This window comes from Cnephaeus nilssonii (genome assembly GCF_951640355.1).
Source record: "Cnephaeus nilssonii genome assembly, chromosome: 16".
In the NCBI taxonomy this organism is placed as follows: domain Eukaryota; kingdom Metazoa; phylum Chordata; class Mammalia; order Chiroptera; family Vespertilionidae; genus Cnephaeus; species Cnephaeus nilssonii.
Window position 1 is genome coordinate 31,937,610 of NC_137087.1, and position 15,928 is coordinate 31,953,537.

The 15,928-nt window shown below is 35.4% G+C and overlaps 1 protein-coding gene across 1 annotated transcript in view; it reads left to right on the top strand.

Annotated features, from left to right (window-relative positions):
- Positions 1-15,928, top strand: part of PCDH15 (protocadherin related 15) — a gene marked incomplete at its 3' end in the record, with an annotated part of 650,107 nt that overhangs the window by 56,052 nt on the left and 578,127 nt on the right. Inside the window, exon 2 of the mRNA XM_079793021.1 lies at positions 9,837-9,955. Coding sequence (XP_079649147.1) covers positions 9,865-9,955 — 91 coding nt within the window. The 5' untranslated portion in view covers positions 9,837-9,864. The remainder of the gene's footprint in view (positions 1-9,836; positions 9,956-15,928) is intronic.

Consider the following 15,928-nt stretch of genomic DNA (forward strand, 5'->3'; position numbering starts at 1 on the left):
GAAAAAATACATTTTAATTGTATTTGCTCCTAAAACATACAGAATCAAACACAGTAATTGTATTGAGTTATCATTCACTGATAGGACATAATTTTATAATCATAACACTGGCTATTCTTATATCCTATATAATAAAGAGGTAATATGCAAATTGACCCTCACACCATAACACTGTCATAATATGATGGCACACACAGCGAGGGCAGGGCAGCGGGGGCAGGGCCTGGCAGCTGCTGCGCGCGGATCGGAGGCAGGGCATCGGGGCGGCACTCCAGGAGTCGGGGCCATCCCACAGCACGCTGGCCACGCAGGGCGGGACTCTGGGACTCGGGAAGGTCTCGTGACGCAGGGGGGAAGGAGGGGTCCTGGGTCTCGCAATTTCGCACAACGGGTCTCTAGTACATATATTATCTAATATAATATATATTATACATTTTACATATATATATACACATATATATATTATATACATATATATATATTTACACACACACACACACACACATATATATATATATATATATAGATTTCAGAAAGGAAGGAGTGGGAGAGATAGAAACAAACATCAACATCAACAATGAAAGAGAATCATTGATCAGCTGCCTCCTGCATACCACCTATTGAAGATGAAGTCTGCAGGAATGGAACTTTGACTTCCTGGTTCATAGATCGATGCTTTTTAACCTTATTTCTTACATTTGAGTGATTTTCCCCTTCATTTTTATCCATGTACATCTTATTTAGATATCAATTCCCTATGGGATTTTTTTATTATATTCATGAAAAAAATGACATTCCTGTTTTCAGTGACACTCCCATCCCTATCTCTGTTGAAGAAACATCTTTATTTCTTTTCTGTACTGCATTCTATTGTTTATCCTGTTTTGACTTATATATATTTTATGCTCCAACTTAGTAATTCTTAAACTAAGTCATCATTTTGTAATAATTTGAAACAGTAACTGTGTGACCATGAAAGAAATTACAAAGTATTGATTGATTGAAAATTCATCATTTTATTTTTACAAAGTTTTTTCATAGCCTTAATTTAATTTGTACTTATTTTGTTTTTAACGCTATAGGTAAATATCAAAACTTTACATTACATTACTTATTGCTGTTATTTATAAATATCCAAATGTTCGAGGCATTTTAAATCTTATATCTCTTTTCAGCTGTTTCAGCCACATATAAATTAGATCTATTTTTAAATAAATTCTATTATGGTTATTTTTCTAGTCTCTAAAGAAATTATTGCTTACCAGACTTCTGTATGATCAAATAAAACTCAGTATTACATTAAATATAGTCAGTTTAGGAAAGATCATAATTGCCTTGATGGATTTGTAACCTAAATGAAGAGCTTACATAGCTCATACATAATGTTATTTTTCTAAATCAAATTATTAATCTCCACATGTTTGCCAGTTGAGAAGATTAAACACTTCCTTAATCATATAGATTTATAAGATAAAAGGTAAAAGCGTAAATAATTACATCAAAACAAAATGTATAAATATTTCTAGAAAACACTGCCTTTTCTGTATGTTTTTCACTATTAAACTATTATTTAAGATGATATTTCTGCAACTAACTCATATTACAGATTTCACGCATAATTTCTTAATATAATAAAAAATCACAAAGTGAAATTGAAAAGAGCAATCTACTATCTGTTTATAAAAATTAGTAAAATATTTCAAATGATTTTAATAACAGTAATATATATCATACTCAAAATATTCATCTTTAACAATATTTTTTTATCATCATCAATCATAAAGATTTAGTCTTTAACCTATTTTAAATTTTTAAGTTATTATAAATGAACGTTTCCAATTCCATTTGCTGAGGACTTTACCTAAAAAGTCCTGCAAATACAAGACAAATCTGTAGAGTATGTAGTTTCTGTACATACCTACATAGACATAGTAATTACCTTTATGATCCCTGGTTAGCATGCATATAATGTGACCTATAAATGAATCTTAGAAAAGGTGCAACCCTAAGTTCATGATAAGAGGAGGGGCAATGGTTAATTTATTTGTTTTTAAATAAACTTCTTATGAAAATGTAATTCAAAACTCCCAAAATAGAATATGAGAGTTAGAATCGACTATCTTTTACCTTGTATTCTTTATTGTTCTTATCTTACAACTTAAGGAAAACAGTTTTTGTACATGAGATTTTTGTGAATATCTGACCAAAGGAAACTCTTACAGAAGTGCTTAGTTGTTGGACCACAATGCTAAAGACTGTGTTCCATCTATACTTCAAGTCATTAAAAATACAACTATTTGTCTGTGCAAGACCACTCTCTTTTTTGTCCAATGTGTATTTTATAATTTATGTTCATTACTTCCATTCTCATCCTCAGTTCCATAAGCAGCCATCATCCAAAGATTTAGAACAAACATTAAACTGATTGACTGTTTACATGCATAACTTTTTTATCAGATCTTTCCACATATTAATATGTTGTTACTGGATCCAAAGTACGACAAACCTGGTAGCTTAAAGCAACACTGATCTTTTCACAGTCTCTGTGGGTCAGGAATCTGGCCACAATTGAGCTGCATCTTTTGCTCAGTGTCTTACAAGGCTGCAATCAAAGTGCCTGTGGATCTCCATGCTCCCGGGGATTGATTAGAACCCCTGCAAAGCTAATCAGGTTATTGGCAGAATTACTTCCTTTTTGATTGTATGACTGAGGGCTGTTGGCAGAGGTCATCCTCAGGTGCAAGAGGTTACCTGTAGCTCCCTGGCACCTGTCCTTCTCCGTGGGCTGTCTGCAATGAAAACATTCCCCTCTTTAGGCTCAGGCAAAAAATATCTCTCGTTCCAGTGTGCTAAGACTGAGTCTTACATAACGAACTGAATCAAGGGCATGGCATCTTGTTACCTTTACCATATTCTATTAGAAACAAATCACAGATTCCACCTTCACTCTTTCGGAAGGGATTGCACAAATGCATGATTCATTCTGGGGCACTTTAGTATGTTATTCTCTCACCCTGTTAACTGAAAACTATGCTTGGACCTTTATCATTCCCTCTCTCCTTCCTCCCTCTCTTCCTTTTCTCCTTACTTGCTTCTTTCCTTCCCTTTTTTTCCTCACACTGCTGTAGTCTCTCCACCTTACAAAGTGCCTGCCAGAATCAGCACTCAGTAAACACTATGTAGTAAATTTTTAAAATTAATATTCTTTAGTGCTTCTATTACTTTTTTATTGTTCAAGTTGTTATCTATCAACTGCAGCAGAATAAAATGGATTTTATTAACCTGATTTTAAACCGATATTCAGAACTTTTCACTAGTTTTCTATTCATACGGCAAAGAAGAGGCAAAACTCGGAATGCACCATGAGTCTCTCCCATCCCAAAGCCAGGACTTTCTATTATAATACATCCAGAAAGTCACTGGCATTATCACAATTTCAACTTTAATCTCTCCTGACTGACTTAATACTTTGGCTTTTGTTAATGGATTTTCTCTAAGAGAATAATTTATTCATCAATTTATTTGTGTTTCTTGGGATATTCAAACTTCACCAAACAGGATTAGTCATAATCTGCTTCCTATGCCAGAGAATGACATTATACAGTACTCTCCTTCAAGCTTCCTTTTAAAAGCACGCATGCACTTGCCTGAGCTCTAAAACTCATTTTAAATTTACTTGGTTATACTTTTAAGTTTTCCCATAGATAAAATAAGACTTGGCCTTGGCCCTGGCATGGTAGCTCAGTTGGTTAGAGCATTATCTTGATACACCAAGGTTGTGTGTCTGATCCCACGTCAGGGCACATACAAAAATCAACTAATGGGTACATAAATAAGTGGAACAACAAACTGATGTTTCTCTCTCTCAGGTAAATAAATACAATAATAGTACTACAATACTTGGTCTTTTCTCATTTCAGAGTGCTCACTGCTTTCAAACTAAGTATTTTCTAAAACATTATGGGAAATATATTTAAATCTAAGACTAGTTTTGAGATGATAGTTCAGAAATTATAGATTTAATAGAAATTCATTATAAGTGGAATTAAATTTTAATACTCCCCTAATTTGGAATCACATTACAAAAGTACTTTGAAATGACATATGAAGCAATAAATATGAAATATGATATTTGCTTAATAATAAAGTCACAAGGAAACTAAATTGATTTATTTCTTCAGAATAAGTAGTGTCTGATGTGCACTAAATATATAATAAATTCTTATTGATTAAATGCATGTATAATCATTAAAACAAATATCCAGTATGTATAGCAATAGTGGACATAGATTTTTAAATCCACTCTCTTTTTAAAATTTTGACTTATTTATTGTATTAAACTAAATAGTATGGCTAGGTTATTATAACATGTGGTTTATACCTGTTATTGATTAAACTGAATATTTTGTTATTAGGATATGCTTTTTTAATGCAAATTTAATATGCTAATTATATTTGTCAGTAATTTGTTTTCTTGGTGAGGAGTACTACCTAGAAAGAAAACCAATGTCCCACTCTCCTCTATTTAGAGTTTTGTGATTAAACTATCATTAAAAGAAAAGAAGAGCCTGGCTGGTGTGGCTCAGTGGTTCAATGTTGACCTATGAACCAGGAGGTCACAGTTCAATTCCCAGTCAGGGCACATGCCTAGGTTGCTGGCTTGCTCCCCAGTGTAGGGTGTGCAGGAGGCAGCTGATCAATAATTCTCTCATCATTGATGTTTCTATCTCTCTCTCCCTCTCCCTTCCTCTTTGAAATCAATAAAAATATATTTTTAAAAAAGAAGAGACTCACTACAGACATGTTGAGGTACTGGGTAAATTTTCCAGAGGTCCACCAAAGTTTGTAGAAGAAGAATTTCTGAACTTGTACTCTCTTTATGTGTATCATGTGGTTTCAGAAAATGTATTTTAACCTAAATCAGTCTCATTTAATGTTTACAAATATTGAGTATATATTTAAAATGCACAAAGCTGAAATGTAACACATTATCTATAAACAGTATATATATCTATATCTATATCTATATCTATATTTATATCTATCTCTATCTATCTATCTATCTATCTATATACATACATATATATATATATATAGAGAGAGAGAGAGAGAGAGAGAGAGAGAGAGACAGAGAGAGAGAGAGAGAGAGAGGAAAAGAGAGGACTACAAATAAATATACATTTGAAAGTGGACACCAACCAAGGCTCACTCAAACATCATGGCATGTCAGATAACCCTAGCCTGGATGGTCTGGGACGGACTGGAGAGGTACCTTAGATCTCACAGTGCCAAATGAAAACATATGTTATTCTTCTGCCTTTACCTAGAATTATCTACAATCTAACCATTTCTGTCTTTACAGTATAATTCAGCTCATGATTAAAATAAATATATGACTAGGGAATAACATGAATATTTATATGTGTGCTATAAATAATATCTAAATATATCTCTTTACATGTAGATTTTATGTGTAAATATGTAATATAAATTTATATCAATCTATTTGATTGTATTTTATTTGCAAATATATTCATTATATTTTCTACATTATATTAATACAATGTATTTTATAAATACAATATATTTCATATTATAATAAACTAGTGCCCTGGTGCATGGATTCGTGCACATTGAATGGAAATTAATTAGAGGGTGGCCAGTGAGGCAGGACTGGGTGAGAAGGCCCGGACATGTCCTGGATATGTAACATAATATTATCTATAAACAAATCTTTTCTTATTAGAGATATTTAATATAAATTTATATATAAACTATTATAAAAAAAACTAGTAGCCCATTTGCAGGAAGAATCCTGCAAGCGGCTGCTGCTGCCACCGTCGTGGCCACAGCACCTGCACTCACGAGCCGCTGCCGCCCTCCGCACTCCGCCCCGCCCTGCCCCGCCCCACCCAGGCTTTCCCTCTGGCAGCCACCTTGCTTTCCGCTTTTCCTCCCTCTTCCTTCTAAGTTGTCTTCAGTCTTTACTCCTCCCTCCCTCAGCATATGCAAATTAACCGCCATCTTGGTCGTGTAATTTGCATACTCGCCCTGATTGGCTGGTGGGCGTGGCTTTGGTTGGTGGGCGTGGCTTGGGTGTAGCGAAGGTGCGGTCAATTTGCATATTTGTCTATTATTAGGTAGGCTATAAAGTGATCTAGAAAGACAGAATATATCTGAAAGAATCTTTGAAATTGTATTTTCTTGAAGTTTATATTACAAAGGTAAAGAAGAAACAAGATGATTTGTCAGGTCATTCTTATGAGTGATACCTATTCTCTGTAGCAATGAAACATTCTTGAAGTTTCCCACTGTGGTCAGGTAAAAGAAAGGTTTCCCACCTGTCAGTTATGAAAGTTCATATTTGGTGTTGTGAGAAGTGAAGACTTTGAAAAGCCTTGTGTCTTCTATTTGATAATTGAGGCTGTTTTGAAAGGAAGTTTGCTTTCTTCTAGTGTATAGTATACATTTCTACCAAGAAATGCAGAGCAGTTACAAATTACATTTTTAAAAATATATTTTTACTGATTTCAGAGAGAAAGGAGGAGCGAGAGATAGAAACATCAATGATGAGAGAGAATCACTAATCAGCTGCCTCCTGCATGCCTCACACTGGGGATGGAACCCTGAACCCAGGCATGTGCTGTGACCGGGAATTGAACCATGACCTCCTGGTTCAACCACTGAGCCACACCGCCCAGGCACAATTTTTTATAGCTCTGTCTAGATGTTAGAATTTGGAAGTACCAGAGTTTGATTGAACAGATTGTTGAAGGGCAAATGCATATGTATAGCTCTCACTTCCCTGAGAGATTCCAGCTTGCTTTCTGACATGGTATTGATTTGGGATTTCTCTTCACAGTATTGGCAGTGGGCTCCAAACTTTGATATATCAAAGAAGTTAGTGGTTATTCACATAGCAGTCAGTGACATTCTTTGAAAAAATAAAAATAAAAAAATGATAACACTGTCAAAAATGTGCCAGAGGGAAAACTGCCATGATGTCAACCTTGGCTGCTTTCACCATGTGTCACTGCGACCAGTCCAGCTGCAGGGAGCATGGATAACCACGTCAAGGGCAGAACATTGTGTGCTCCTAGTCTCCTTCCAAGGGGTGAACAGCAATCTGTATTCTGGGCAGTAGATGTCTTTGAAGGTGCTTTCAGCTAGAGTTGCAGGAATAGATATGTTTTTCTTGTGAAAAATTTTAGTTAGGTTATTATGAAAAAGCATTTTGGTTTGGTTATAATCTTAATTTCTGAATGATAATTAAGTGTGAAGTGGCAGTATAAAGTTAAAAAATGAAAGCAGATATTTCCATGGCAATTATTACCTTTTAACATGTTATATAACTTGTTTGTTTATTGTTTATCTCCCTTCATGTTGCTAGTATGTAAGATTCGTGAGAAAAGAGATATGGGTGGGCTTATTTTATTGATGTTTTTCAATGACCTAGAAGAGTGAATAATACCTCAGAGACTCTCCATAAATGTTTGTTGAATAAATGAATTTCTGAGAACACTGAATGCCAGAGAAATGAACATCAGCTTTATATAGTAGGGAACATAAATGGTGTGAAGTTCAAAATTGATACGTTAGGAAATCAAGTTGATAGTCTAAAGACCCACAAAGTAACACTCTTCGTTCTCTTGTCATTTGGTAAGATATTGCTTTTCCTTTAATTGTTTTTTAGAATAATTGTTCTTTAAGTGTTTTCTCTTTGTTTTTTATTTTAAATACTTTAGTCTGCTTATTAATATTCTCACATTTTAAAAAAAGGAGTTGAAGTCATTATTTGCATAAACATAGTAGAGTATACTCTTGGTTTGGAAAGAGGAATGCAATATCCCTCCCTTAAGGTACCAGGAAGCAATACAGCAGACTCTACAAGACTTAACCCTCGAAGCTTTCTGAGTCACGAATTCTCTTAAAAGTTTTCCATCCTTTTCTGTAATGAACAGAGGTATCAGCCTTGTAAACTGCACCCCTTCTTTAGTCACACACCAGTTTGTAATCTTGAGTCAGGGAATGTGATGTTTCCACCACAGAATGGAGTTATAATACCAACCTCAGAGGCTATGCTACAGACAGATTAGAAAATATATGTTAAAGCACTTTCAAGAGTCCATAGATGCTGAGTCAAAAATCCTCATAGTAAGTTTATGGAGTGCTCACTTTGTTTGAGTCACTCTTCTGAGCATGTAGTTATAGCCATTTACTTATTTAATCCTCTAAACAAACTTATGAGGTAGGTACTTTTTTATCTCTATAGTAATAATGAGGACAATGAGACATAAATACTATTTAATTTGCTCAAAGTCACATAATAGTTAAGCTGAAGAACTTGAATTTAAAAAGAAGCTTTATTCTAATTCACTGACTCCAGCTAGGACTTTATTTAAAAAAAAAAAAAAAAAAGCACAAGAAGAATGGATTTCATTGTAAAATGTGTGTGGTCTAGTGCAATGACCTTTGGAATTTAAGGACTGTATGTCCCGTGAGTAAGAAAAATTTGAGCTTGCACATTTATAATAATTTTAAATAAATTGTTTATATTTATATATGCTACTGTGCAAATAAACTTTATGGAGCACACAGAAAAACCCCAATGATGAATGAAATAAAATGCATGTAAAAGCAGAAGGAAAATGTTTTCTCTGTGCATTCTAATGAACGTTATCCACAACTAGTCTCGGAGAGCGAATTCTGAGCAGGAGTCATAAACTGAAGGGACTCAGAGAACAATATGGCCTGCCAGAAACATTTAGTTTATAAAGAGGATTGGACAATCATCTAAACACTGAGCAATCTCACATTTAAATTTGGATTTCTACCATCTACTGGAAAACCAGAAGACCTGGCAACACTGGTGTTCATTCCCACATGAAAAGCTTTGACAGAGGCTGAGCACCAGCTGGTCATTCACACAAACCCTGCACTCCACAATTTATCACAGCCTTCACCATCCTGTTGTTCCCTCCGGCTCATTCACTCTTCTCTTTTGTCTTCCTGTTCCCTGTAGACTTTTGAGTTTGGAACCGCTGAGCTAGAGGAACAGAGTTCCCAACCCTCTTCTATCTCTTTATTAACAAGGCCATTTTGAGCAATTTTGTGTGAACAAACTCTTCAATTTACCAAGAAACTGAGCACATCATTCTCTCAATAAGACTTACTAGTCTGCTCACTGGCCACTAATATCCCGTTCAGTTTCTTTATTTACTGAGAGGTTGCAAAGGAAAACAAAGGAATTAAAATGAAATTCACCCAAGTGCTTCAAAAGACAGATGTGGTAAAAATTGATGGTTTATGCTTAGTCTTACTTGGCATAGTTAAGTCAATCTCTTAGCATTTTAATGATACAAAAAGGAATTAGCATTTTAATAATGGGTTTTCTACTTTAATTGTGTAGCACATATGCCCAATAAAATGTTCATGTATGATACAAACAACTGGTTTACCATCTTAAATTGTTGCAGAACAACTTACACTGTACAATTGAATTATGCTATAGACAAGTTTAATAAACTGATTAACCATTTGATTCAATTTTAAAGAAAGTGTGGTTCTGATATTATCAATGTGTTAAATTCTCAAATGACTTACTTACAAAGTAAGAAACAGAGGAGATGGCTTTCCTTAGAGATTACTTGTCTGCAAATGCATGTGGATAAAGAGTTCCAGTGCATTAAACAAGTGTGTTACTTTGTTAATGGATAGTGTGGCACAGGTAATTAACTATGAAGTCATTAAGACTCTTCTGTGCTGTGACAGTCGTGTTTACCTATAACAGATTAATGAACTTGTCAAATGTTTCTTCTTCCCTTTTGTTATTTCAGATCAGCCTTGAGTGGAACTTGACAGAAGATGCTACAACAGTTTTATCTCTGGAAATGGTTAGCTTCAGGGATCATCCTTGGTTCTTTCTTCGGAATCTGCTTTGGCCAGTATGATGATGGTAAGTAAGGCTGCTTTTAGTTTGACCTTTATAGCTAGTGACATTTCTGTGGTTAAATGGTAAATGAAACACACCCCAGAAATGAAGAATGCTAATTTGTAGTTCATTTATAAAGGTTAGAAGCTCTGTGTAATAATTTGCATTAATTAAAATAATCCTACAGAAGTGGTTTCCAATGCACTTTGTTCTTAATAAGGATTGCAGTATGATACAAAATCAAATGCAAGGCCTCTAGCTGAACAGTTACTAATTCTCACTGAGCAAATTCTTCATGGCTATCAAAGATAAATAAATAAATAAATAAATAAATCCTACTTAACAACCCTTGAACTAACACAAGTATAGTGGCCTTAGAGAAAACTTAACAACAGAAAAGTTACTAGCCCTAGCTGGTTTTGCTCAGTGGATAGAGCATTGGCCTGAAGACTGAAGGGTCCCAGGTTCGATTTTAGTCAAGGGCATATGCTCAGGTTTCAGGCTTGATCCCCAGTAGGGGGCATGTAAGAGGCAGCCAATCAGTGATTTTCTCTTATCATTGATGTTTCTATCTCTCTCTCCCTCTCCCTTCCATTTTGAAATCAATAAAAATATATTTTTTATAAAGATACCAGAATTTCCTATAAGAAAAGATCCCCTATAAGGTCAAAAGTAGATGTCATTAGTGATTTTAGTGTTAGCACTTTAACTGTTTTGTACTAGTTCATTCCCCACTCTTTTATTTGGAAAGAGTAAAAATATAAAAGACTTCACATTAGACTTTGTAAGTCAATAGTAAGTCACTTTAGAAAGATATATTCATCATCAAACTCCTTAGAAACTATTTAACATATTATGTCTACAGTGGCCCAAATATGCCTATCTTAGATATTTCAATATTGAAGGAATCTGTCTTAGGATACTATATAATGAGAATTAGGATATATATAATGTTAAGTTTAATAGAAAAAAAGAAAAAAAAGAAAAATGGGGAGGGGGAGCTCCTCAACCTAGAAGTTGCTATGTAAGAGAAAAAAAAAGAGTTTTGTCCTTTTATTTTTAATGTTTATTGTTCTTACCCAACATTTGTTCAGCATTCAGACTACACAGGCAAATAACTGTGTTACCGATTGGGGTTACCAGCTGGGATCTTGGTGATTGGGGTCTTGGTTCTTCTTACCAATGCAGAAAAGATTTTAAGGTCAATGGAAGTGAAATATAACTGAGGCCTAGGGAGAAAATGGTCGGGGGAGGGGGTGTCTAAACCACCTGACCAGTCATGTGCTAGGGGAGGAAAGGTTACCCTGGGGGCGAGGTTCCTGTTTTCCCAGTTTTGCCCTTTGCTAGGCTTCCTGCCCTGGTGAGTTTCTGTACCTGGCCCATGGTACTTGCTCTGCTCATGTCTAACATAGCCATCTCCTCGTCTTTATTGCCCTGTTAACTAATTGCTCTTAGTGGCATCAGAGATTGTGTATTGTGTTTATGCTTTGCTTGGTCAAATTCAGTGATCTAGAGGTCAATGGATTATTTTTGCTTTATCTCAAACAGCGTTCAAATGTGCACATATTAAGATATCCTCAGTCCTCCCTAGTTAGAAAAAAAATATGCCTCTTTGGGGATTCGCAGAAAAGTTCACAAGAGCAACTATTTTCATAAAGTCAACAGCCTGGTCCCCTGAAAAGTTCACTAATTAGGACAGTGTTGACTTCAAGTGCATCTGAATTTAAAATTCATGCCAATGCTATTTATGGAGATTGTGAGTCTCCAGCCTAAAAAAATGTACTAATAAAATAAATAATGTAACCATTACTTTTAAACCAAAATAAAAATTAGTGAAACTTTTTATTCAAATAATGCACTTAAAATTATGCCCAGGAATATATGACAAATCAGTGTGTTGATATTCCTTTATCTTATCAGACATTTTATTTTGTATTTATATTTCATGCTCACGTGGAGCAAGCATGGAAGAATTCAGTGTCGTTGCTAACATTAGACCTTACAAACCCTGTATTTCTTAGAAATGTAGTTTAGGCTGTCAGAGGCAATCACTACCAGTTGAGCCTGTAATGGTATAGATTGGGTTTCTTAATAATCCCATCAAAGCCCTTGGTCTTTCTAAATGTGCTTGATTAGCCTCCCAAGCAAGGTTCTCAGGGCACTGTTGGCCATCACATAATCTACTCTCTGAGCGGAGTGGAACTTCACACCTGCTAACTGGTAGTTTGTAGGAAGCCGCCCCATAAAGCATTGCCCTCATGGATGACTTTCTTTATAGCCATGGCTAGAAAGCCTTCCCAGGTCTCTCCTGGAGGCAAGTGACTCAATACTTAGAAAGACTGAAGGGAGAGGAGCTATGGCAGGGCAACATAAATGTTGTACGGTGCTTTATAGAGACTTCTTAACTTTATATGCCTTTTAGCATTCCATACTAGCATCTTCCAGGGTGCCCCCAAAGCCAGTAATGGTTCTATCCCGTTAGTCCTCCCCAGGTCTTTACCTCTCTCTGGTCTCCCTCAATTTGGGACTGGGACAGCACTTTTATTTTATTGTTCATGAAAACGGTTTTCATAGTTACCATTTTTTAAAATAAATCATATAAAATTGTGAGTCCACACTGTGCAGGAATGAAATCAGCACTAGGCAAAGCATGGCTAACACACGAAATAATAACACTTGACTGGAATACGTGATATGAATTTCTTGAACGGGTTTTTGTTGTTGTTGTTGTCGTTGTTTTGTCCAAGTGCTTGGGTATGCAAGTACATGGATAGATTGAAGGAAAATAATGGTAATATTCAAAATCATGATAGATACAATGAAAAGTAAAAATGAAAACACCTTTCCATAGGTAATCCACTGGTTGGATTAGCCCATTTTGATAATTGGCAACTGATTTATATAGAGTTAAGTGCTTCAAATAGGAAAACATGAAAGAGAAAATGTTAAAATACACTAAGGCTATTAGTATAACAGTCTTGGGTTTTCTTAAATTAAATGATAGGATTCTTCTGGATTTTTAATTAAGAACAGCATCCTTATGCTATCCTATTTATTTTCTCAGGAATAGGAGAGTTGGAAGGACAAACAAATGTAAAGTTTTTATTTCATAAATACTTTTCCTGAAATGGAATATTCTAGTTTCAGATAAATATGTGAAACTGTTTTAAATAAAAACATTATATAATTATATAATTATTTTTAAGGTTTTATAACAAAAATTTTACATGAAAACTTTGGCTAGGTTTTAAATCATTTTTTTTTTTTATTTCTCATTTGAATTGCTGGGATAAGCTTTTAGATTCGGTAATAAATTTTTTAGGTTGCCTATTCTATAATGGGCATTCATTTGTTTGATGACAACATATCTAAGCAAGCATTAATAAGGGATATTGTTAGCATTATAGTAAATTAAAAAGTCACAATTTAGCTAATTGACAGAAACTTAGAGAACCTAATAGATGTGTAGTTTATGGTCTCCCTCCCCTCAACAAATCATTAGGATTGATATTTTAGCTAAACTTTAATGCATTACCAATAATGGCCATTTTGTTTGAATGGAAATATGTTTCTTGATCCCAAATTGAGTGAGGGGAGCCTTAGAAGGAGGTGTTATGGGAAACAGAGGAAGCAGGACCATATACTGAATGTTGTTTTGTGTGGGAAAAACATCTATAAAACACTAGAGGCCCAGTGCATGACATTCATGCACTGGGGGTGGGGGGTTCCTCAGCCAGGCCTGTGCCCTCTCACAGTCCAGGACCCCTCAGTGGATGTCCACCTGCTGGCTTAGACAGGATCCTCCTGGGAATTGGGCCTAAGCTGGCAGTCAGACATCCCTCTCGCAGTCCAGGGCTCTCACAGTCTGGGACCCCTCGCTCCTTACTACCCGCCTGCAGCGGAGGCAGGAGAGGCTCTTGCCACCACCACTGGGCTCTCCAGCTGTGAGCCCAGCTTCTGGTTGAGCAGTGCTCCCCCTGTGGGAGTGCACTGACTGCTAGGGGGCAGCTCCTGCATTGAGCATCTGCCTCCTGGTGGTCAGTGCACGTCATAGCTACTGGTTGTTCTGAGGTTCGGTCAATTTGCATATTAGGGTTTTATTATATAGAATATCATTTGTTCTTACAAATACTATGATTCACAATGAGGTAAATTAACTAAGTTGTGCACAAAGTTTGTGTTTTTGTTTATTTTGTTTTGATTTTGAGTTCTTATTAAGTGATGAAAAGGAAAGAGAGAGGGGAAAAGGGAACATGATTATAGGTAATGGGTATGTGTTACTATTTCTTTTGCATTTTAAATTATTCATATTAAATCCTTTTTAAATATGTATCACTGCCATAATCAGATAGGAAATGTATTTGTTAAAAATAATAACTATATACCATAATAGTATGACTAAGTTTGAACCAAATGTTAGCAAGGTGTATGTACAATGAGTGCATATGTGTATGTGTGTGTGTGTGAGAGAGAGAGAGAGAGAGAGAGAGAGAGAGAGAGAGGGAGAGAGAGAGAGATTTTTCCTAAGTGTGTACAGATTATTCAAGCTACACAACCTTTTAAGGAAAGGGTTCTCCCTGACTGATTGAGTGTTTAGCCCGGAAACCAAAAATCTTCTGTCCTTCCTTTGAGCTGTGGAATAAATCAGCATATATCTCTGGTGTGACTAGAACCCTTGTGTAGTGTGAAAGCAGAACAACTACATGACATGAAGAGACCCAATTTATAATCTAAAAGAGTCCCAACATTTCCTGTGGCTCAGTGCCCTATAGTAACTCTGAAACTCAATTTTACACAGTTTAGCATAGCATCTTACATATATGGCCAATGGTTACTAAAATCTATCTTTATTGCTACTATGACCCTCATTACTTATAAATAATTATACTTCTTCTTCATAAATTTGACTATTGATTTATCAATGGGTATTTTGTGTTCCTGAACAGTATATGCTTATTCTTTCTTTATATCTCTCCAAATTTACCAAGCAATTTGAAGACTTAACTTTGTTAAATTTTATACTTACAACTGTAAATGACTTCATCCTTTTCTTGGAAAGCTTACTGATTCAAATGAAACGTTCAGTGAACTCTGAGGAACATTTTCAGGTTCATTTTCATGCTTGTTGTTACATAATCCACAGAAGGTCAGTACTGAGATAGACATGTCAATCAATTAAAGCTATAACCAAGTTCTAAAATCTGATGCTAAGTTTCTGACCTAAAAACTGCAAACTTCTTTTTTTTTTTAAACACTTCTTCTTCTTCTTTTTTTAACATATTTTATTGATTTTTTACAGAGAGGAAGGGAGATGGATAGAGAGTTAGAAACATCGATGAGAGAGAAACACTGATCAGCTGCCTCCTGCACACCCCCTACTGGGGACATGCCCTCAACCTAGGTACATGCTCTTGACCAGAATCGAACCTGGGACCCTTCAGTCCACAGGCCGATGCTCAATCCACTGAGCCAAACCGGTCAGGGCACTGCAAACTTCATTTTTATCAATGCATCTAGCAGTCATGATGTAGAGTAACAGTGGCTTACACTAATTAGAAGAGAATGCCATATAAATTATAGTGTAGATAACAGAATTATAAGGAAAATGTAGCTGAAGTACTTGTGTGTCTGAGCAAGATGTTTCCCCCTTTAGATGCCTTAATAAGAGGTGGTTAAGTAAACTTAATAGCTCTGCAAGAATAATTAAATGATTACCATAACTCATGTTACTGAGCTATTATAGAATGTTGCATGGGGCTCTGCTACAGCAGGACATCTGCCTCATGGACTATATATTCTAATCGTGGGACACTCATTGACTCCCCCAGATCATGCTGGATATCTTTTAAAATTTTCTTGTTCTTTGAGTTTGTTATATCTAAACTTAATTCTGTATCTTCCTCTTGTTAACATGATCTTTCTCTGAACATAGTACAATGCAATCATTTCTTTTTATACTATTTCAATTATAATTACATTAAAGATAATTATTGGGGA